At 41.8% G+C, this 22,862-nt stretch overlaps 1 protein-coding gene across 1 annotated transcript in view; it reads right to left on the bottom strand.

Moving 5' to 3' along the window:
* The window catches only part of TENM3 (teneurin transmembrane protein 3), a 776,836-nt gene that overhangs the window by 191,981 nt on the left and 561,993 nt on the right, over nt 1-22,862 (bottom strand). Inside the window, exons 9-12 of the mRNA XM_088446965.1 lie at nt 11,513-11,723; nt 7,900-8,001; nt 7,503-7,697; nt 6,293-6,493 (exon numbers count right to left, since the gene is read on the bottom strand). Of these exons, the coding sequence (XP_088303091.1) occupies nt 6,293-6,493; nt 7,503-7,697; nt 7,900-8,001; nt 11,513-11,723 (709 nt within the window). The remainder of the gene's footprint in view (nt 1-6,292; nt 6,494-7,502; nt 7,698-7,899; nt 8,002-11,512; nt 11,724-22,862) is intronic.

Here is a 22,862-nt window from a genome sequence, read left to right as displayed (position 1 = left end):
CGAAGATTTAAAGCAGCAATTCTTTAACACCTCGAAACCAGGTTGATTGTGTATTGTTAAAAAGAATGGTGCTTTCAATCTTAGAGCTAAATTGCCGAAATCTCTGTAGTTTGCACATTTCGCACTGTGGACCTGATTCATCACGGATCACAATTGCAACAGCTTATGCAGATCGGCCGATGGTGCGTACAGCGCATTCGTATGCACCGCAGTGTGCGCGCGCAGGTCAGCATTGTGATCGCACTGCGATCACGCACGTAGATAGAAAACCATCGCAGAATGAGTGACGGGACATCAGGATTTGGGGGTGGTGGCAGGGGAGTGATCAGAGAAACGCAGGTGTGTCTGTCCTTTTGAACGCCATTACATGGCATGCATAAATTAGCCACTGTGACGGCATACGCAGCTTGAGTACTCACTGCGTGTGACGTGACTTGCAATTTCTGCACAGGTCAGACCAGCTGTAATTCTGCGTGAGGGGCCCATGTTACTCGATGGTACCAGTGTATACGCAGGACTGTGAGGTATTATGGATGTGAGATAGCGGTAGCGGTCGTCTCTATGCTAGCTGAGCAGTTGCAAACATCATATTTTCGCTGCAGAACTGCGTGTGTAATCGCAGCTTTGATCGCAATAGCGATCCGTAATGAATCAGGCCCTGTGTTGTATTTGGACCATAGTATGTGTAGCCAGCTTGGGTCTGTGGGACTGCATCAGATACAACAACACATGTCTATTATATTAGTCCTGTCTAATGTTCTGCAAATAAAGTTTCCCTATAGGACCAGCTATGATGACAAATGCTATATGATGTATGATTGACAGTTGGATTTTACCGAGCGGCTCTAATGGAAAGAGTAGTGCAGCTGTATGTAATGTCATGCACTTATGTCGTTCAGCATTATATGGGAGGAGGACCTCATATAAGCTGCTTTTGTCATCCTATTGGCCATTCCCTCTGATGTGAGCGGCAGGATCAGCTGAAAACAAATAGATCTCTTCATCAAAAACAAATGAAAAAGCCATTTCTTTTCTGGCGATAAATTTGCTTTCACTAAAACCGATTACAATTTGGCTGGAAAGGCAAGATAAAACGAGGAAGCATATTCCTGTATGAAACCAACCTTCAACTTTTTCTGTTTACTTTTAAAATCATTTCTATCTACAGTAGGTTCAGTTTCTTATTAAGAGACCCGTGATGGTTTGATTAACTTCAAAGCTCCAGAATATCAACTTGACGGTGGGAGAGAAAGGGGTTTTATTTCACTTGTACCTTTTTTGTTCCATCTAATCAATTTTTCATTAGGGTGAAGGTGTTTATCAGCTTTTAGCACACAAGCTTTGAACAGGATGCGTCAATCTTTGTAATGAACTTATTAATTAGAGCTAATTTAATTCAAGTGGAATTGAAGGTCTAATTAATGGAATGACTGCGTATGAAGATAGAGGAAAGCTGTGTTGATCTTCAACCTAAACACTGAGATTTTCTTCCCTTCAGCAACAGAACAAACCATTTTCTAGGTTTAGATTTATTACATCATGATTACAGATGTCTGAAGGTCACCTCCTGGTTTTAAGACTATGTGATCCTCAAAGGTTACACTTAAAAAGGAAATATAATCTGTTTTAAGGCAGCATTAGAGGTCTTAATAAATGCAGCGATAAAAACATCAGTCTGACACAGTGACATAGGTACACGATATGTTTAATGTCACAGACAGCTGAAACTAGGTTTAGTTTACATTTATGAATATATAGCAACTTTTACTGTTTTTAACCCTTTAGGCGCCGATGCAGAGTTGAGCGCAAGTTGCCCATAACAGCTCCTGCATTGCATGCACACAACAAAATGTGTATACTCAGTTTTACACATCTTATTTCTGAGTCCAGACCGCCTTTATCTGCACATTTTGATAACTGTTATCTTCACTCGCACTAGCCCTATCCTTGGTTCAAAAGATATGTCCGTAGGTACAACTCTACACAGCTGCCAGTAACAGGTGCAAGGTGTGTGCTACAGAGGCCCCTGGTTCCAGGGGGCACACCCTGCACCCATAATTATGCTTTCCTCAGCGGAGTCCCATGTCGGTTGGCACTGCAGTACAGAAGTCACTGGAAAGATGGCGCGGTGGCCATTTCCCCAGTGTTCTGCACATACACAAAAGAGTTGTCTCTGAGAAAGTTGATGGGCGCCATATTCCCAGAGACCTGAGCATACGCAGTAAAGATGTCTACGGGAACGTTGCTGAAGCTTCATGTTTTCAGAGACTACCGCCCTACCAGAGAGGAGGGTGCCTTTACGGAACCAATACATAGGTCCTCTCTTCTCTTAAACCCACCTCTGATAGTCGCAATATTGTTGGCACACTCTTAATGGACATTGCCTACTGTACGTCAGAACAGGGTTACCACCCAGTGACAGCCCTACAATGAATTGTATATAGCTCACCAGCACCGTTCCAGAGCATACACAGTACGCAAATGGAAGCACATTGAAAGCTACATTTAACCCTCAATGTCAAAGAACATTAAATGTTACAGGAATTTTCAATATTCAATTATTTTAAACCTCAACCCCCACTCTAGGGACCCCTTTGTCAGCAGTTCAACAGCTTGTCAGTATTTACAGTGACTGAGGACCTTGGATGGTCAGCCTCTCAGTCAGCGTTGGAAGAAGCAAAGATTCAATGATGGGTTAGAAGAGAGAGCTAGATCCTGATTGGGAGAGCCACAGACATGCAATCAAGGACCTATGTTTTCTAGCAGTATGTAAGCTGCAATGGTTATGAAAGTTTAATTTTGAATGTATAAAGGTAAAAAATTGCTTATCTGCAAACTGTAATTATGTCATTTCCAAAATGCTGAAAGAAATGAAAGCAAATTCTATCATGCACACAGATGTTTATTCTTATAGTTACTATGAGGAGCTCCGCTGATCAGTTTAGGGCTTCATTTAGAATTAGAAGAAATTGCAGAAAACAAGAGCGCATTTATTTTACACCTGGACAAATACGATGGAAGGGGTTTACATTTGCATGTAACACAAAAATACTGGCCAGCTTTATTTATACACTGCAAGTTAAGCCGCGTATCCACTTGCCGATTAAAATGAGCAACTGAACGATAACTATATCGTTATCATTCAATCGCTCATTAATCGTGAATGAAATTGTCGAAAAAGACTGCTGGTCGTTTCCGACATCTATAGTCGCCTGAACATGCTGGTCAATTTGCCGATAACAACAGATTGACCATGTTCAGAGATGAAGGAAGGTGCTTACACTGAATGACATATCGTTCAGTGTAGGCACTGCAGGGGAAGAAGAACGACTGTGCGATTACAATGTTGTAATCGCCAGGGCCGGCTCTAGGGTTGTTCGACCTAAGCAGTCGCACAGGGCTGCCACCCATAGAGGGCGCACCCTTCCCCAGCATCCTGATTTCAGCAGGACATTACTGTTTCACTGTTCCTCCCATGGGCCGAAGTGGCCCGCGGGTGGTTAATTCGGGAGGTTGGGGACCCCCCTCTGCGGCAGCTGTGCGGCAATGCCGGACCCTTGAGACTCTGAATGGATGCTGCGCGCATGCGCGTGGCATCTATTCAGTGACGGGAGAGGGCTTGGGGAAGCCCAGCTAGTGAGGCTTCCCACAGCCTGACGTTATTTGGAGGCGGACACGCCTTCTAATAACGTCACATAGGGGGTGTGGCCTATGTTAATTAGGTCACGTCCCCATTTTTGGTCGCGTGCGGCGAAGATAGGCCGCGCTGGAGGGGGCCAGCACAGGGTGCTCCGACCTCTGGAGACGGCCCTGCTTATAGCTTCCTAACACTTATGTATGTAATTATCCTTTGTCTTTTTATAACATTTTACAATTCAAATTTAATAAGAATAAGAAAATATCTTTTTAACTTTTTTAACATTGTTTAATTTAATTTTTTATAAATATTAGAGAGGGTGCGCTAGAGGGGGCCGGCACAGGGTGCTCCGACCCCTGGAGCCAGCCCTGGTAATCGTACTGTCGTTCCACTATCTGCTAGTGGACACACACCTTTAGAGTGGAGCTCTAACACACCTAAACCACCCAATTCTAAATCTGTCCTCAGATATTAAATTACAGCAGCACAGAATTGGTTTGCCAAGGTTCAAAATGTCACTGTCTATCTGGACTTCTTAACACTATAAGAGTCCTTTTAACAAGTAAGGTCATTCCAAGGGCAATGTAGGGAAAGACAGGGCTCATGTGAAAAGTAATTTCATATAGTGTATTTTAGACCGATTGCTTAAAATTAAGGAAATCCCTTGTTTGGATATCATTAAGACCCACGCCAACTGTCTAATAGATCCAATACTTGTACACGATTGTAATCATAAGGAAAAAACAAAGTTATTGTTTACTATACAGGTTGGAAAGCACATTTTTACAAGAAAAATCTGTTTTTTCCGCAGTTCAATCAAATGTTACTAATCTGTATCATTGACTGGTAGCTTTGCAGAAGATTAAATAAGGTTCTTATGTATTCACACATCCTGAATAGTAAAACTAGTTGCCTACCATGATCTATATACTCCTGTCACATGATTAGCTATTCCATTATTGACACATTTTATAATATGTGTAATGTACAATATCCAGCTTGCAACATGGGACATCTACAGGGCGGAAACATTTACATAAAGCACCATGCTGAAGGCGCTTTCTGATAGTTATTAAACTCTCCTTCATCATGAATTACAAGCCAAAATGAAGGTTTTGTAGTATACATAAATATGTATATAGTCTGAATAATGAGTTTTTGAATATGTGATACTTCCCTGAGTTGCAGTTATCAGTTATTTCAGCTGGAATGTATAAGACAAGTCTGTCAGCTGAGTGACTAAATGCTACAATAACTTGGGCTGTATGCATAATGTATTAATGAATCTGTTATTAAATTATCCACCAAATTTCCTTATTGCCCAAGTGATTGATGATGGTGCAAGAGAAGAAACAACAGAGTTTATCTGGTCACCGTCAGATTATAGATAATGACACAAGGGTGTTGTCACCAGCTGTATGCCGGACCCACCATATTGTTACCAGCTGGCACTGGCTGAGGCATGGAATATAATGGATATACATTGCTTACTAGGGACACTTACAAGGAGGTGACAGACTTCGCAGCGAGACACCTACAACTTGTGGCCCTGGGTTGTCCTGCTAAGCAGCTGCTGACACAGGAAGGACCGGGGAATCAGGGACAGAATACATATAAAACTGGTTAGAGGACAGAGGGCCTGATTCAGAGCCGGACGCTCTGACCAGAGCGCTCGCTCTGAATCAGGGCCCTCCTACCTTAAAATGGAGCGGCCTCCTGGCCGCTCGCATAGCTGTGGGTGACCACCCACAGCATATGCGAGCGGCCAAAAAGATGGTCGCGATGGTCAAGACCATCGCGACCATCGGGCTTGCGACGAGACCCTTGTCGTAGGGTCTCGTTGCTGCAAGCCCTGGAGTGATTTTGGCTCTATCAGAGCCAAAATCACTCCCACTGACATCACTAGTGATGTCAGTGGGGCCGGACTCAGACAGTAGGCGTTCCCATGGGAACGGTTGGAGGGTTGGGGGGGATAGGGTTAGAAATAGTAAATTTACTTACTTTGTCGGGATCTTTACTGCCAGTATTCCGGCATCGGGACTTGAACCGCCGGACTTAGGTCCGCCGGTAAATCATACTGATCCCATTAGGGACATGGCAGGAATCTCACCTGTGACAGATCCAGATTAATGCTGGGAATGTTCTGACGTCTTTGAGAGATATTACATTTTTGTCAGGAAAATATGCATACATCTACCAGCTGGATCCCCAAAGACACCCTACCATGACAGTACACTATCGCTGAAGTAGAGCAGCCAGGAGGGAGTGCCCCTTGTAACAGCATTGCACTACTGATCTTATAAAAAGGAAACAGACATTAGTCTGCAGGAGGACTCCTGGAAGGGTAAGTTAATGCAAAGGATGAACGGAGTATAAACAAGATGTGACGGCAAGCCGCACCCATTCTGTACTGGCTGACATGTTGTACCAATGTGTGCTGTCATGTGACATTACTGAGAGAGGAAGCTGCCTAATCTGTTACTACATATGCAATGTCTACTCTAATCAAACCTATTTATAAATAACTGACCAATGTAGGAGTATTGGTCATACCTGAATTTTTTTTTTGCAATTGAAAGAAATAAAAAATTGACCTGTTATAATATGAATTGTTGTTTTCTAAACTTAAACTTAGCACCATCTGCCATTTCTTACCAGTTGAGCAATCAGGTCCAGTCCAGTTGGGATCACAAGTACAGCTTCCAGACTCTTGAATGTATGTGCCGTGGCCGGAACACTGGTCTGGGCACATCGATTTCAGGATTTCACAGTTACTACCTCCCCATCCTTGGTTGCAGTGGCATTCACCGTGAATACAAACCCCATGATAAGAACACATTGTGTCCAGGCAATCAGCTATCAAAAGAGAAGTATACAGAATAAATATAGTATTCATGTACTGCACTTCTACATTACCTAGACAAATAAGGCTTTTACAAGAAGATTTTATTGTGGCATAAATGCAGTTAAAAAATTTTTATTGACTGTCCTAACAGTGAAATGAACAACAGAGCAAATATTTTCACTGTGATATAAAAAGCATGTCCTCTCTGACCAGCATGGAGCTTGGGATACAGATGCACTCTCTCACGTTGTCCAAGGCATAATGTGACCATTCTAACAGACAATTAGGCTGTTTTAATGTATCGGCTGAATACTCTGCATTTTCCTGGTCTGCCATTAATGTGCTTTGGATGATGAGACTTAATTCAGCAATTTGACTCAATAAAACGTTACACTTGTAGGGTCAATGGTCTGAAAATGTAATTCCAGGGACTTAATTGCATTGCTTTGCACATGCAAATCAATAAAAACAATTTGATCAAGGAAATAAAATGGCGGCTTCCTCTCTTAGAAGCCAAGACAAAATGGTCTATGCTCTACGTAACAGCATCACAGATTTCCTAATTACATCTGGTAATGCCGAAAGCCATGCATCAGGTTTCAGTGTAATTTAGGCTCTGGAACGACTGTGAAGTGCGTTGGAATGAATTACTTGTCAGTACTGGCACATTTTATAAAATGCTTAGATGAGGATATTCTGAAAGTATTTATATGTTCCCTAACAAAAGAGATTAAAAACACCTTAAAACATTAATATCAGTGCTTTTTTTGTTTACTGACAGCACTCAGCGGGACGCAGTACCGCCATCTTTTTTCCTGGAAGCGGGAAGCTCTTCTACCATCATTGCTGAGATGCAGCAAGCTGGTGGTGAGTTTAGTACCCTTTTCGATAGCAATAAAGCATTGATTAGAGTCATTATTGTTTATTTCTAATACCTCACACAAAAGCCCCTCAATTCATACAGAAACATAACACTTTGCAGACAAAAGACATCTTTGCCCACACAACAATTCTATTTACCTTCCTCACAGTTGTCTCCTTTATAACCGGAGTTACACGCACATGATCCCATGATACAAATTCCATGTCCACCACATAGAGCATCAACGCACTGAGTACTGGGCACATCGCACTCTGTTCCTTTCCAGCCACTATAACAGAGACAGCGTCCTTTGGAGTACTGACCATTCCCAGTACACAATATAGGACAGGCAGCTGTGAAATATAACATGACAAGAGAAGAATTGGAACAGTTTTCCTTTTTTACACAAGCGGTAGAAAAGATTATAAGATGAAAACACCATAGGATAAAGCAAATAAATAACTACATCTCAGGCGCTTGTTGTTCAAATACTAACGGCTACTGTTCCAGCGTCTTAGTTGTATTTACTTAACAAAAGAAAACCAATCTGTGTACCTCTTGAACAATCGGGGCCTAGAAAGCCTGGAAAACAATGGCAGGTTCCTGAAACACACTCTCCGTTTCCATGACAATTTCTGGGACATTCGACAACGGACTCTGAAAAATAACAGATGTGTTAAGACTATTTATACAAGTATTGAAATGGAAGACCTGCTGGGTTGTGGCAATACAGGTTTTCCCCTTATATTCTTCTCTTGCTTTTCCTTTCAGAACTACCAGGCCTTTCTATCGGTCAGGCAATGCCAGACTTGCTTAGTAATTCAAGGAAAGCAAATATGGACTTATTTCCTATAATTGCTGGCTGCGCTGGATAGGATTAGAAGTTTCAATTTGCTATGACAAGAATGTCCAGAACGCAGAATATTCTTAATGCAGGTTGACTAATTTAAAATGACATTCTTGCCCACTGCCTTTGCAGATAGTTATGCTATAATTAGCTGAGACATAAATGTACGTCAGTCATTTTCTTCAGCAGGCAGGGAACTTGGACCTCAGACTCAATATAAAACAGCAAAAAGGTAAGATGAAAAAATAGATTTTAAATATTATTGCACAGTGTCTCACTTTTCCTTTGGTGTCAGGATTATTGTACACACAAAGCCATATAATAAATGTGGCAGAATTAGCTATCTTATGGACTTCTTCTAGCAGCCGCACTGTATGCTATCGCATACGTTATCTTACCTACATACAAATATTAAAAATAAATAATAAATAGGTAAAATATCTGGAAAAGGATTACAGTTTCACTCTTCCACACTGGAGGAAGTAGGCAAGTATCAGGTAACCACTGGTATTGAAATGCTGCATCTAACTTGCATTGTAATACAGCATTGCACATTCTATTCATAGGGGTATATTTACTAAAGGTCGATTTTAATTGATTTCAAATCAATCAACATTCTCTCCAGCTCCTTAGCAGACTCTCCACCTCTCTATTAAACTTCAAAAGGGCTCTCAAAACCCACTTCTTCATCAAACCCTTCCAGCTCTCATCCTAACCCACAGCTCCTTGCTCCTTTCTCACTGTCTACCCCATCTGTGTCACACCTGTCTGTCTGCCCCTCCCCTTTAGAATGTAAGCTCTTATGAGCAGGGCCCTCTTCCCTCATGTACTTCTCCTTTCCCTTACTTATACTACCTTATACTCCTTACAACGGCACATAACCTTTGGTTGCTGCCGCTCTGCTGGTTATTTGAGTATTATGATCACGAAAGCAGCAATGTTATAAACCATGTCCTTGTCCTGCATTGTTTTGTACTGTAAGTCATTGTTTTCTTGTTTTGCTCATTTGTTAGGTGCTGCGGCTGTGGAACCCTTGTGGTAAAAATGTAGCTTAACAATAATAAATAATAAAATCAAAACAACATTGATGTTGATTGATTTAGATCGATTTGAAATAGATTAAAATCAACCTTTTGTAAATATACCCTTTAAGGGTGGGTACACACTAGGGTGATATCGGGACTATCTGTCATATTGGAACAACAAATCGTCTAGTGTGTACCCTCAATTGCGCACTCCTGCGTACGACATACGAGATTGTTTGATTAACCATGCTGCACGGTCAATCAAACAAGGTATCGTTCAGCAGTTCATTAAATCATTTATGGTGCGTACACACTGGGCGATTAAAGTGGACGACTGAACGATAACGATATCGTTATCGTTCAGTCGTCCACTTTATCGTCCATGTTTAACACAAAAAAGATGAACGATGACGACGACGCGCGTTCCCGCGGGTCGTTCGTCATCCTCGTTCATCGGGCTGACATGCAGGCCAACCTGACGACCTCGTCAGGTTGCTGCATGTCAGGGAATGGGTGAGAGAGCCCGGCGCTGAACGATATCGCTAATGATATCGTTCAGCGGCTGTGCTCAATGTCATGAACGACATTGAGCACAGCCTGCCGGGGACACACTAGACGATATCGCTCAGGGAGCATATCGTCTAGTGTGTATGCACCTTATGTGTGTACCGGAAATCTGTGATGGTCTGGGACGAAGGGAAATTGCCCCGACCAACTGCACGATTGCCAGTCGTCCTAGTGTACCCAGCGTTAATGTTCAGTTACTCACTACCATAGGCGAACCCTGTTCACCGATCTCCCGAGTCCCGAGCCTGCAGAGAGAGGGGGACCCGGGAGGCAGCGGTGCGGGTTTCATCTGGGCATGGTGCAAGTTGTGGAACAGCGCCGGCGGCATCTTAACACTGCCAGCAACATCTTAAACATGGCGCCGGAAGCGAGCAAATCATAGCTCGCGAAACAGCAGCCATTCAGGAGCGGTTGCGCCTAATTGTCTGCTGTTTCGCGAGCTGTAATTGGTTTGTGGTTGGCGCCATGTTCAAGATGCTGCCGGCTCCATGTTTAAGATGCTGCCAGCACTGTAGCACAACTTGCACCATGCCCAGCTGAAACCCGCACCTCTGCCTCCTGGGTTCCCCTCTCTCTGCATCGTCATGCTGCCATTTGCAAAAATTAAACCATTTGAAATTACTTCTGCTGCTTTGGTGAGTGTCCATGCAGTGTATTTCTGGACCACATTTGGGGTGACCGGCTAAGAGCACCCCTTACAGTTGTATTAAAGAAGATGAGAGTTCAGATTTTTTATAATTAATATATATATTTATCATAGTGTTGGCTTGTTAAAGGGGGTTACACCCCTGAAACATTGCTGCTTTTAATAGACCTGCATTTATTTACTAAAGATGTATCTGAGTGCCGTTCCTGTTTTGCTTGTTGTATTTGGGAGTGCAGACAGAATTAATTTTTATTTGTTTAAATTGGTCAGCACAGGTGGTGTAATGGTTAGTATTACTGCCATACAGCACTGAGGTTGTGGGCTCGATTTCCACTAGGGTCCTAGGTGTGTGGAGTTTGTATATTCTCCCTGTGCTTGCGTGGGTTTCCTCCTGGTGCTCCGGTTACTTCCCACACTCCAAAAATATACTCGTAGGTTAATTGGCTCCCAACATAAAATTAACCCTGTGTGTATGTACATGTGGTAGGGAATATACTGTAGATGGTAAGCTCTACTGGGGCAGGGACTGTTGTGAATGGCCAAATATCTGTAAAGCGCTGCAGAATATGAAAAGGGGTGTGTCTCAAAACTACGCCCCCTGCTCCGAGCCACGCGCCAGAGGAGCGTGCAGCATTTCCATTTTCACTAACAGGCACCCTGCAACTCTAGAATATAGCGGTCGGACGGACGGAAGCCTCCCACAGCTAACAGATCCGTTATCAGCTGGCTAATCGCAGCTGACAGATCCGGCAACAGCCACTCCACAGGACGGAAAACTTCCAAAGGAGAACACCGCCTACAGGGAAAGGTTGGGCAAGCATTTTTTCGCTGCAAATATTGCACTTTTTTACACTATCAGTGACAGGGTACCTTTTTAACACACACCATAAAAGTGTTACAGAAAGCGCTATAAACTTAATGTGGTTTATTGAAGGTTTTATCCTTTCAATATTTTCTATACACATAAAACAACACTACAGGAAATAATACAAATTTAAAAGTAAATTAAAATTATAGCTATTAGTGCAAACGCTATATTTTAGTAACTTGATCACTGGTAGTTAGAGTAGCTGGCTTACTTACCTATTACTATTGTGTTAAAGGACACAGATTCAGGGTTTTTGCCGTCATTATAAAATGCTACGTGCCAGATTCCAGAGTTCAGATACTGGATGAAGCCAGCTTCGTGTATGCTGACAGACCTTGGAAGCCGAGCAGCCTTCTCAGACTCCAGCAGGTTGCGTTTCTCTCTTGAAATTAATCTGCTTCCTTCCAGAAGTTCCACAAAATCATACTGTTAACACACAATAATATTTTTTATATTTCAGGAAATTAATTTCAGTAGGTATGCAAATAACACTTTTGTTATGCAAGTCTATGAACATATGTCAGAGCGCCATCTGCAGGTTGAGGACTGTACAGTAGGTTACAGATTTAAAAGATGCAGTGGACGATGCAAAAAGATTTCTAGCGATATAAAAACAGGAATCATTCTGATCTTTTTTCTTTATTAAGCACTTTATCCTATACTTTCTACTCACTCCACTTCTTCTAAAGGAAGGGAAAACCGTATTCAACAAATAATTTGGACACCTGGTCAAGTCTTACTTGTACACAAATCAAGAGCCTGGGGACTGTTCTTTGCCCATTGTAAATAAAAGATTGCACTGTAGCAGTCTTAGGGCCTGATTCAGACCCACTCGCAAGCGGCTGTCCGCTCGCAAGTGGGTCGATGTTGTGCACTGCGCATGCACACGACGGCGGGAGCTCCGTCGTGCGCATGCGCCAGACGCGACGAGCGAAGGACTTTCCTTCGCTCGTTGTGTCTGATCAAAGGGGGCGTGCTGTCAATGTTGATTGACAGCACGCCCCCTTTGGTGGGCGTGCCGGGGGCGTGCCTCCCTGACGGAGGCGCTCCCAAGGGAACGCCTACCGTCAGAAGCCGGCCCACTGACATCACTAGTGATGTCAGTGGGAGTGATTTTGGCTCTGATAGAGCCAAAATCACTCCGGGCCTTGCGGTTGAAAACCTCAACCGCAGGCTCCGGCTCGCAGTGGCGATGGTCAAGACCATCGCGGCCATCAAACTGCACGCTCGTATAGGCTGTGGGTGGTGACCCACAGCTATACGAGCGTCCAGGAGGACGCTCCATAAATATGGAGGGTGGCCCTCATTCAGAGCGTGCGCTCTGCTCAGAGCGTACGGCTCTGAATGAGGGCCTTAATGCGATTATTGATAAATGGGCCCCTAAGTCTTCACAACAATACCAGTCATATTGTTGACATTCAGAATGTCGACACTAATGTCAAATTGTTCTGAATGTTGACATTTAAAATGTTGACAATTCCATTCATATTGTCGACATGCACCATGTCAACATTTACAAAGTGTCGATATTATGCATATCTATATTATGAACATGTCAGTGTTAGGGATAGGTTGCAGTAAGGGTTAGATACTATGGTCGACAATCTCACCATCGAATGCAGCGTGCGTACCCGGTTGCGGGCGCATGACTCACGCCATATATGGTGTGATTTGCCACACAAGTGGCAAAGAAGGAAGTGGACATATCTGTATGTCAACATCCTCGTGTCGACATGCTGAATGTCTACATTGCTATTGTCAAACTATTATATCATACCCACATCATGTTTTATTTGATTGTCTGTGCTATTTTAGTGATAATAGAATTATCCATTTATACAGCCTACAGATAGTAGAGCCACAGTCAGATTTGCTTACAGTACTTTCTGTTAGCTTCCCATGTTCCAAATATAGCAATTTGCCTATGTGCATAATTGAGATATATATATATATATATGTATACATATATACATATATAAAACATACACACACATTTATATAGCGTTATACAAAAAAAGTACAAATCATTCTTAGTAGTCTATCGTAAGCTGTTCTTATTTGTCTATCAGTGCTGTGATATGCTACTCTGTGTTACCTCCAAACCAATTTAAAAAAAATATAAAGTCAATTATTAAAGGGAATGGTATTTGCTTTTTGAGATAAACTGAAATATCTTCAGTTGAAACCAACAGAATAGTTTAACCTATGGCTAAATTACCACGAAAAATGTTAGAACAATTGTTTGACTCTACCCAACTATAACCTTTGAATTGATTATCCCTCAGACACTGGAACGTCCTTGTCAGAAAAGAACGATCGCTTTTACAAAAAGGAACTTTTCCATACAGTGAGCCTTCAAAGCGCTGAGGCTTATTTTTGAAGGAAGACAAAATAAAAAGAGTGTGGAATATGTATTTGACAAGGGCACTTGGCTCAAGTCTACGTCTGGTAATGTTTCTTGCACATTTTAATATGCGACTGTCTGAATATGTGTTATGTGGCCTGTCCCTCACCTTTGTCTTTCTCCACTGGCTCCATAGAGAAGGGGAGTCACGCAATGAATCTTTTCCAAGGGAATTTACATTCAACGCACATTTATCTTTTGCAAACAAAAAACATAATATGAAGACTACGCTGTTAATCAGCCAAGGTGGCTTCAGACTCATCTCCCCTGCTGGATCTATTTGCTTTGCGAACATTAACTATCATTTGTAATTTTCTCCACTGTGAGAGGCTGCATGAAAGGTAAATTATACAAATATAGCAAAGACCCAGCAGCAAGGAAACTCACTGTTAACTAGATGGAACATGTAGCTTGGAAATAAACAAATGCAGAGGGGAGCTGAGACTTCCTAGATATGTGGGAGATTCATTAGCTAGCTTGGGTCTTTAGCCCTTCAGTTACTCCCAGGGGAGATCCTGCAGCAATTTAGCTGGCAAGAACAGCAGAGGGGTGCTGATGATCGCTGCCTGCATCAGCTATTCCCAATAAACTTTTTAAGTAAATGGCAGAAGGCTCACAGTTGCCTTAACTTTCTATGGTTTATATAGTAGACCAAAAAATAGAAAGAGGAACGGTCTTGCAGTGAGTTCTATTTTGCAGGCGTGCTTGTGCAGTAACAGTGGTGTTGCCTTTGATTGGTACAAAGTGAAAATTATTCATAGAGCAGAATTGAAGCAAGGACCTTTGAAGATCTTTTTGAAACCAGGGTAATAGCTATCACACCTGAATATTGGCTGCAAGCGGAGCAGTATCAGAAGCCTCAATCTTTGCATCTAGATTTATTTATGGGTAATTTCCTACATCTGTAGAGCCTGACCTGCATGTTGGCCGCAACCAAGGTATAATGAATAATTTTCAATTTGGTCCATTTAGAAATATTGCAAAAAAAAGAAAAAGCTGAATCTGGAACACCCTGACTATTAAAGCCAAGATATACATTATACTGCCAATGAAAACCTGCCCTGACTCTATATGAAAACACATTAAGTTGTATTTTGAAAAGGAATTGGTAAGGAGGAAAAAAAACAACACCGAGAAGCTACTGCGGAAATGCGGAGATCGCCTCCTGGCTGGCGTATAATGTTTGAAAGGTCTCCAAGACCCAGCAGAATAGAGGAACACTCATGCCTCTGCAGCAATGACGAGGGTTAACTGCAGTGAGACGTTTTATGTCTGCATAACGGGCCGATGAGGCAAATACACATTATAGTCATATTCCTGATGGAATGAGAAAGGGAAAGCTTTTTTTTTACCTTGCGATACTTGGCAGGGAATGTGCAGGCTTCATAGCACAAAGTCACTAACCATTAACTTTAAAGATCACCGTCCAAAGCAATAACGTACAATTCAGTTTCTATGCCTGGTGGTTTCCGTAGCGGAGTCTTTCTGTTGTGATATGTCTGTGCATTTTGTGAAATGAACTACACAGAAAACTTCAATCTACTTCACGAGATCTTAGCAGCGAATGAAATGGGAAAGGGGACCTCGGGCACGATCCATTAGGTTGGGTTTTATGGGACAAAAGTCAGAGAACAATATCAAAATCGTGATAATGCTCCATTAAACTCCACACTGCCACTCTGACATAACATGACATAGCCACAACCATTTATAACAAGGCACTGTACAGAACAGGTCAGGTGGACTACTTACACATTGCAGACAATAGGAGAACTGCTTTTATTTTGGGAAAAAAATCTTGAAAGGCAATTTTTAAATCAATGGCCCTAATGGATCCCTAAAGGGTAAGTCTGGTATGCCTTTTTTGTTTTTCTAACATTTACACATGAAAAGATTTTTAGACTTTGTACATGCCATTTGCCAATTTTAAAAACAGTCTACCAAAAACATGAGACCAGTAACCTAATATACCTAGGCACAAAATGGGCACACTAATAACCTAAGATAGCTAAGCACAAAACTGGCACACTAATAACCTAAGATACCCAGACACAAAATGTGCACATTAATAACCTAAGATACTTAAGGCTCTATTTATTAACATTATTTTTACTAAAATAAAGTGAAAAAGGGTGTTTTCACACCCTTTTCACATTATTTTAGTATCACCTATAGTTATTACAGGGCAATTGGAGTAGAATTAGTAAAATTCTACTCCAACCCCTAGTATCACTTATTTTTAGTAAAGCAGATCGTATTTCCCATAATTGTAATGGGAAATGTGATCTGACCAGAGTTACTGAAGATAAATTGTAAAAAAATACCGGGGGAAGCCCTGTGATAATAACGCCACCTGGAGGTGGCGTTATCCAGGGTCCCCCCAGTTACCGGGCTCCCACTCTGCTCTAACGGGGAGAGCAGAGGCGGGAGCCAGTACCAGTAATCAGCTATGTGGTCTAAAAAGACCGCAAGCTGATTGCTGTAAAAAAAAAAAAAAATTGAAACATTTTTTTTTTACTTACCTGAATCCAGGGACCGGTGATCGGGCCTCCGGTGATGGTTCCTCTCCGGTCAACTGGTCTCCCATAGTGCACTGCGGCCCGTTCATCAGGTGATCGGGTCCCAGTGCAGTGTGGGAAATCACCTGATCGGGAAGCCCGGAGAAGATCACCGGAGGCCAGGAGGATGCAGGTAAGTGTAATAAAGGGAGGGGGGGGTCGTGGGGGTCCACGATCGCGGGGGCGGGGCTTAGCATCGGTGGGGGGTAGCAGCGACGGTGGGTCGGTGCATGCACGGGCTCTTAGTCGCAGTATTTTTTCTGAAAATACCGCAACTAGAGTGCGGATGGGATCCGCAGGGACAGAGCTTTATCACAAGCTCTGTCCCTGCAAGGGATTTATAGTAAATCCCTGTGATATTGCCTGAATTTGCAATGCGAATTCACTCGGTAATATCACACTACAATCCGCATGTCAGCTGACATCCCATAGGACTCAGTCAGGAGATGACCGGGCACCAGTGCAGGCTGGGAGACCAGCTGACCGGAGGGAGGACATCACGGGAGCCCCGATCAGCGGTCCCTGGACTCAGGGAAGTTTTTTTTTTTTTTTTTTAGCAGTAATCAGCATGTGGTCTGTTTAGACCACACTGCTGTTCACTGGGGTCGGCCCCGGGCTCTGCTCTGCCCGTTAGAGCAGAGCAGGAGTCTGGTAACAAGGGAAGACCCTGGATAACGCCACCTCCAGGTGGCGTTATTATTACAGGGCTTCCCCCAGTATTTTTTCACAATTTATTTTTAGTAACTTTGGCCAGATCACATTTCCCATTACAATTATGGGAAATACGAACTGCTTACTAAAAATAAGTGATAATTAGGACTTGTAGTAGAATTTTACAAATTCTACTCCAATTGCCCTGTAGTAACCTTAGGTGATTTTTCACTTTATTTTAGTAAAAATAATTTTAATAAATAGAGCCCTTAGGCACAAATGGGCGCACTAATAACTGAAGATACTAAGGCACAACATGGGCACACCAGTGGCGTCACAAGGGGAGTGCTGGCCGCACCCGGGTGTCATCCGCCAAGGGGTGACACCAAACCGCGGCTCCCCCTCAGTGACAGGAGCCGGGTGCTGCACTGTAGAATTACGTGATGCACATGGCTAACCTAAGATACCTAGGCACAAAATGGGCACACTAATAACCTAAGATACCTAGGCACAAAATGGGCACACTAGTAACCTAAGATACCTAGGCACAAAATGGGCTGTGAGTGGAGTTGTTAGATGTACATGCTGGTAGGATGCTTTCTTTTTTTTTCTCCTCTTTTATAAAATTATGTATCATCTTCAAAGCAGTTTCAAAGTGCATTGAATTCCATGTGACGACCGTCATCAAATTGGATACCTGGATTGTTTCGGACAGCTCTGCCAATGCTTGAAGCATCAAAATTAAGCTTCCTGTGCTTACTTATCAATACAGGTTGAGTCTCCCATATCCTAAATGCTTGGGACCAGGGGTATTTTGGATAACGGAATATTCCGTATTTTGTAATATTTGCATATCATAATGAAATATCTTTGGAATGGGACCCCAATACACACACAGAATACATTTATGTTGTATATACACCTTATACACACAGCCTGCAGGTAATTTTATACAATATTTTTCAATAATTTTGTGGCTCAAGCAAAGTTTGTGCACAGAAATGAAATTCATTTATGTGTTATATACACCTTATACACACAGCCTGAAGGTAATTTTATACAATATTTTTTATAATTTGTGCCTTAGATAAAGTTTGTGTACACTGAACCATCAAAAATCAAATCATGCCAAAATAATTCCATATTTCGGAATATTTGGATATGGGAGACTCAACCTGTATCAATTGTAAATTCCTCTCTACTTCTAAATCTATCTTATGTTATGTCCTGAAACATTTCAGCTCAGGAGCATAAATAGGATCTATATTTTTATACGCACTGGTATAAATTCCCAAACCAATTTTCTTCTTGTAACACATATAAATGTTATGGAAATCTGTCGCCTTTATTTGGGCTGCAGAACAAAATGTGTAAAAACACAGAAAACATTTAATACACAAGGGATCCCTTCTCCTAAGCTTTGTCACTTTACAGCCCACACAAACATGTTCTGCCATCAAAAACACAATTGTTTGTAATGTAATTGTTCCGCTCTGAATGGGGAGGGGGGGGAGGGTCCGCTTCGTCAGCACTTTTGGTAAATTGGTGGCCTTTAATCCAGACAGACGGAAGAGTAGTGATGGGCAGGAGGGGTCTAGATTTAATTGTCTAACAGGAGACTTGTTTTGGTTAATGAAACAAATTTGTTCAGCAAATATAAAGGATGTATGCTCTCCTGCATTTAATTTTGCTCTAAGCCACCAAAGTCCTTTGTAATTTCCAAAAGTCTCTTTAAATAAGCATATTGATTATTGCGTTGCAGTGAAACTGACATTTTAGCAAGTGTCACAAGAGACCTTCAGTCTAGCATTGATTAGCTTGCAACGGCAACCAGTGTCAATTATTCCTGCCTGGTGTATATGCAATTTCTAGACAAACAGAAAACCTATGGTCATGCTGGATTTCATTTACATGCTTATATTTCCTTTAGAAGCTTGTGTCATGAACCAAATAATCACAAAATAAGTATGGTCTGTGTTGGGCTAATTATGGCCATTCAGGAGGAAACCAGAGACTTCTAGCGTGATCCAGCAGAATAGGGCTTATAGGACTAATGACTGAGAACAATTCCATGTGACTAACAAACTATGATAATGCTCCATTAAACTTCACACTGCCACTTTGACATAACATGACTGACCCACAGCCATTTCTAACAAGGCATTGTACAAAACAGGTCAACTGGACTATTTATCCAGGACAGACGAGAACGGTTTTCATTCTGGCCCAACATCCTGAAATGTATTCACCACACGGCAAGTTGGAGGTGCCTTTCTTTTTTAATTTACCCCAGTATATAATATCTATCTAAACAGCGAGTTCAGAAGTCTCAATGTAAAGTTAGTTAGGACAGATGTAATTTTTTTAGCTTGCCTTCATTAGGCAAACTTCTGTATAATAAGGACTAATGCACAATGTATTGCATATTGCAGTTACCCTGCCAGCAATGCTGTTCCTGTGTATGAATTTACCAATCACCAAGCCTGCCAAGCTGTCAGTCACTGCTTGTTTAGATAGAGCAGCATTACCTTCCTAAACATGGCATGATGCTGCCGAGGACTGGCATAGAGCATGGTGGATATATTTAGTTCTGACATATGCAGCCTCTGACACATAAATAGTAATGTTTGCTGGGTCTGAACCTATAATCATCAAAAGTGCTGTTTCATGAGGTGGGACATTTTTCTACCTCTGCGTTTTTATAGCTTGAAAGTCATTTTAAAAATATGTGGTAATAATTCTAGACCTTTACCTTATTTTCAGAGATTTATAAAAAATGTATAACATTTCTAAGAATGTCTTAATAACTTTTTATTTTTAGTGATGTTGAGGTAGATATTTAGTGAGGGGTACATGCAATTATCATGTCCAGGAAGAGAGTGTACTGACCTATATCACTGCAGGATAAAAAAGCCAACTAACCTAGCAGTATGGTTTTGGAGTGTGGGGTGAACCTGAAAGCCCTGAGGAAACCCACACAAACACGGGGATAAGATATAGGGGTCTATTTACTAAGCAGTGTTAGGAGACAGAGTGAAAAGTGATAAGGTGCCAGCCAATCAGCTCCTGTCATCTCACAGGCTGTGTTTGAAAACATGACAGTTGAGAGCTGATTGGCTGGCTCCTTATCACTTTTCACTCTGTCTCCTAACACTGCTTAGTAAATAGACCCCATAAGCTCCAAACAGATAGTGCCTCGGTCAGTACTTTTACTCATGACTTTAGGACTGTGTGGCAGTAAAGCTAACTACTACGCCAACTGTACTTCCCTAATGATATTGCCAAATGAGGCTACAATGTATTTTATTAAAGCTCCTTGTAATTATATTTTTCATGCATTTCATTGGCTGTGTAAACCATACTCACTTTGGCAAGTTAAACTGACAATTGTCCCATACTGTATACATTGTATGGCATATTACTTCTGTAATTTCTTCAACCAGAGACATAGGTGTCTTCATATCAGTAAATGTAACAAATGGGCTACAGTATACAGTATGTCCTATCAACCAATAATTAGTCTATATCAATGACATATGTTCGTGCTAAGAAACAGACTGTCACAATCTGGGAATGTATAATGTAATATTTACAAAGCCATATTATTGGAATATACTAATCAAGCTTTGATGCTGTCATGAGAAAAACATCCAACAACATAAGGTATTATTGTAGATCTCTGCTAAGTGACAGCTCTATAAACAGGCTAAAGAGAAAACAAGTTATATATTAGCTGATATCCAGCCTATGTCACATCAGTCAAACTATATTAGAATAGCCATCAAAACATGATAATGTCAGATTCAAAATGAGTTTCTGATATTGTCTTTTCGCTGCTCCTGTATAAAGTGGCCAGATGTCCCAGTAGTGCTGTGGGAGTACTATTGTCCATCTATTCTGGTGTTCCATACAGACACACATACTATAAATAACCTTGTGACCAAGGCCTGATTCTGCATTGTATACAGCACTATTCCATACACAGGGAGATCATAGCACGTTAGTTAGGAGCTTGCAGCACTTCTCTCATATGCAGGGCTGACAAAAGGAACCTCGGGCTCCAGTTTGCGCAAAGCTGGTGCTACATGTGCAGTTTCGGGGAGACCAATAGGAAGATATTATTCCACACAGTCACTGTTCCCCGCCTCAGCTAGGGCCAAAAGTGCACGGAAGTGGCTGGAACCCTATCTGCCACAACATAGTTCTTGCTGCTAGTAAACCAAGGACGACAGCTTTCATTAGTCTGACTACAATCAGCAGGCTATATCATCAGTTACAGCACACCGTTACTACTCCATACCTCCAAACCTGTGGCGTATCTATAATGGGTGGACTCTGGTACAGTTGCAGAATATTCACTGACCCTTTGCAGGCACGAGGGGAGGGGCCCACACGGAGACTGCATACAGCTACCTCTTCTAATAATACACCCCTCCTTACCAACTTTTGCACAGGTTCTCAAACTTGGTCCTCAGGACCCCAAACAGCTCATGGTTTCCAGGTCTCCTCACAGAATAACAAGTGAAATAATTAGCTCCACCTGTGGATGTTTTAAAATGTGTCAGAGAGTAATTAATACACCTGTGCACCTGGTGACCTGGAAAATGTGACCTGTGTGGGATCCTGAGGACCGAGTGTGAGAACCACTGCTCTATTGGAATCAGGACATGTTCAGGAAATTATAGAAAAAAAATTTGTATTTTTGACAAAAAAAAGCCTTTTCTCCTATTGTCGAAGTTTTTAATTATTTTTATTAATTAAAAAAAAGTAACAATTTTTCTTTGATTAACTTTTCTTGAAGGCAAACATACAAAAAAGAATTACAGATGCACAACTCCAACATTACTAATTATATATTAATAATACATATTGCAATAGAATTTTGCATATAAAAGAGGTTTTGGCATAATCATGGCCATGGTTATGGGCCTACCCACCGCGCCCAGGTAACCTCTGAGGGTAGGTCCCTATACTGTAGTGCAGCTATGGGTTGATTTTTTGGGGCGTGGGTCCCCTGGATTGCTTTGGTTGGGTTGCTTCAGGGCATCGCATTATATACACATTTTCCTTTCTTGCACTATTAGCACTTCCATTGTTTAATATATATGTATTATTTTCACATCTTTATTTTTCACCTCCCTACATGCAGCAGCAGCTGCTCTTATCTATCCTACACCTTTTTACACGTCACCTTTCCTCATTAGAGTGATGACCTGGGGTGGCTCAGCTGGGCTGGTTTGGGGGTGTCCTGCGCTCTGGATTTCAACCCCAGTATGTTAGGGACCTACCCACAGAGGTTACCTGGGCGCGGTGGGTAGGCCCATAACCATGGCCATGATTATGCCAAAATCTTTTATTTGCAAAATTGTATTGCAATATGTATTATTAATATATAATGAATAATGTTGGAGTTGTGCATCTGTAATTCTTTTTTGTATGTTTGCAACAATAGTCTCCATAGGTAGCACCTCCCCATTATATATATTTTCAGGGTGTGCGGTCTAGGGCCCCATTTCCACTTTTCTTGAAGGCCCAAACCTGGGCTTTCAACTTTACTGAGCTGGCAGCTACCAGGGTCCGGCATCCGCATAGCCACGGAGACTGAGCCGGCAAAGCAGTAAGTTAACCATTTCCATTCTGAGCAAATATTCCACAGAAATGTTATTGCTAAATTGTGAGTTAACTGCTTATCCATGAATCCGTAAATTTGGCTTTGCCACCAAGGACACTGTCTCATTGGGTAATATAATATTATATTTTTATGTACTCCAGCTACAGACACAATACTAAAGTGGCTCACACTTGGTAATACAATTTTTTTTAATTGTGGGACAATTTTACAATTAAATTAAATATTCTGCGCTGAATAACGTCTGCTTGTATGTTTTATGGAAAATCTACATTTAATAAAGGGGGAGGTTTTATGTTTAAAAGAAATATACAGTACATATA

Source organism: Taudactylus pleione, unplaced genomic scaffold (assembly GCF_031769625.1).
Source record: "Taudactylus pleione unplaced genomic scaffold, aTauple2 ptg000408l, whole genome shotgun sequence".
NCBI lineage: Eukaryota > Metazoa > Chordata > Amphibia > Anura > Myobatrachidae > Taudactylus > Taudactylus pleione.
The sequence above is the reverse complement of the archived record's forward strand: the minus strand, read 5'-3'. Positions and strand labels throughout refer to the sequence as shown.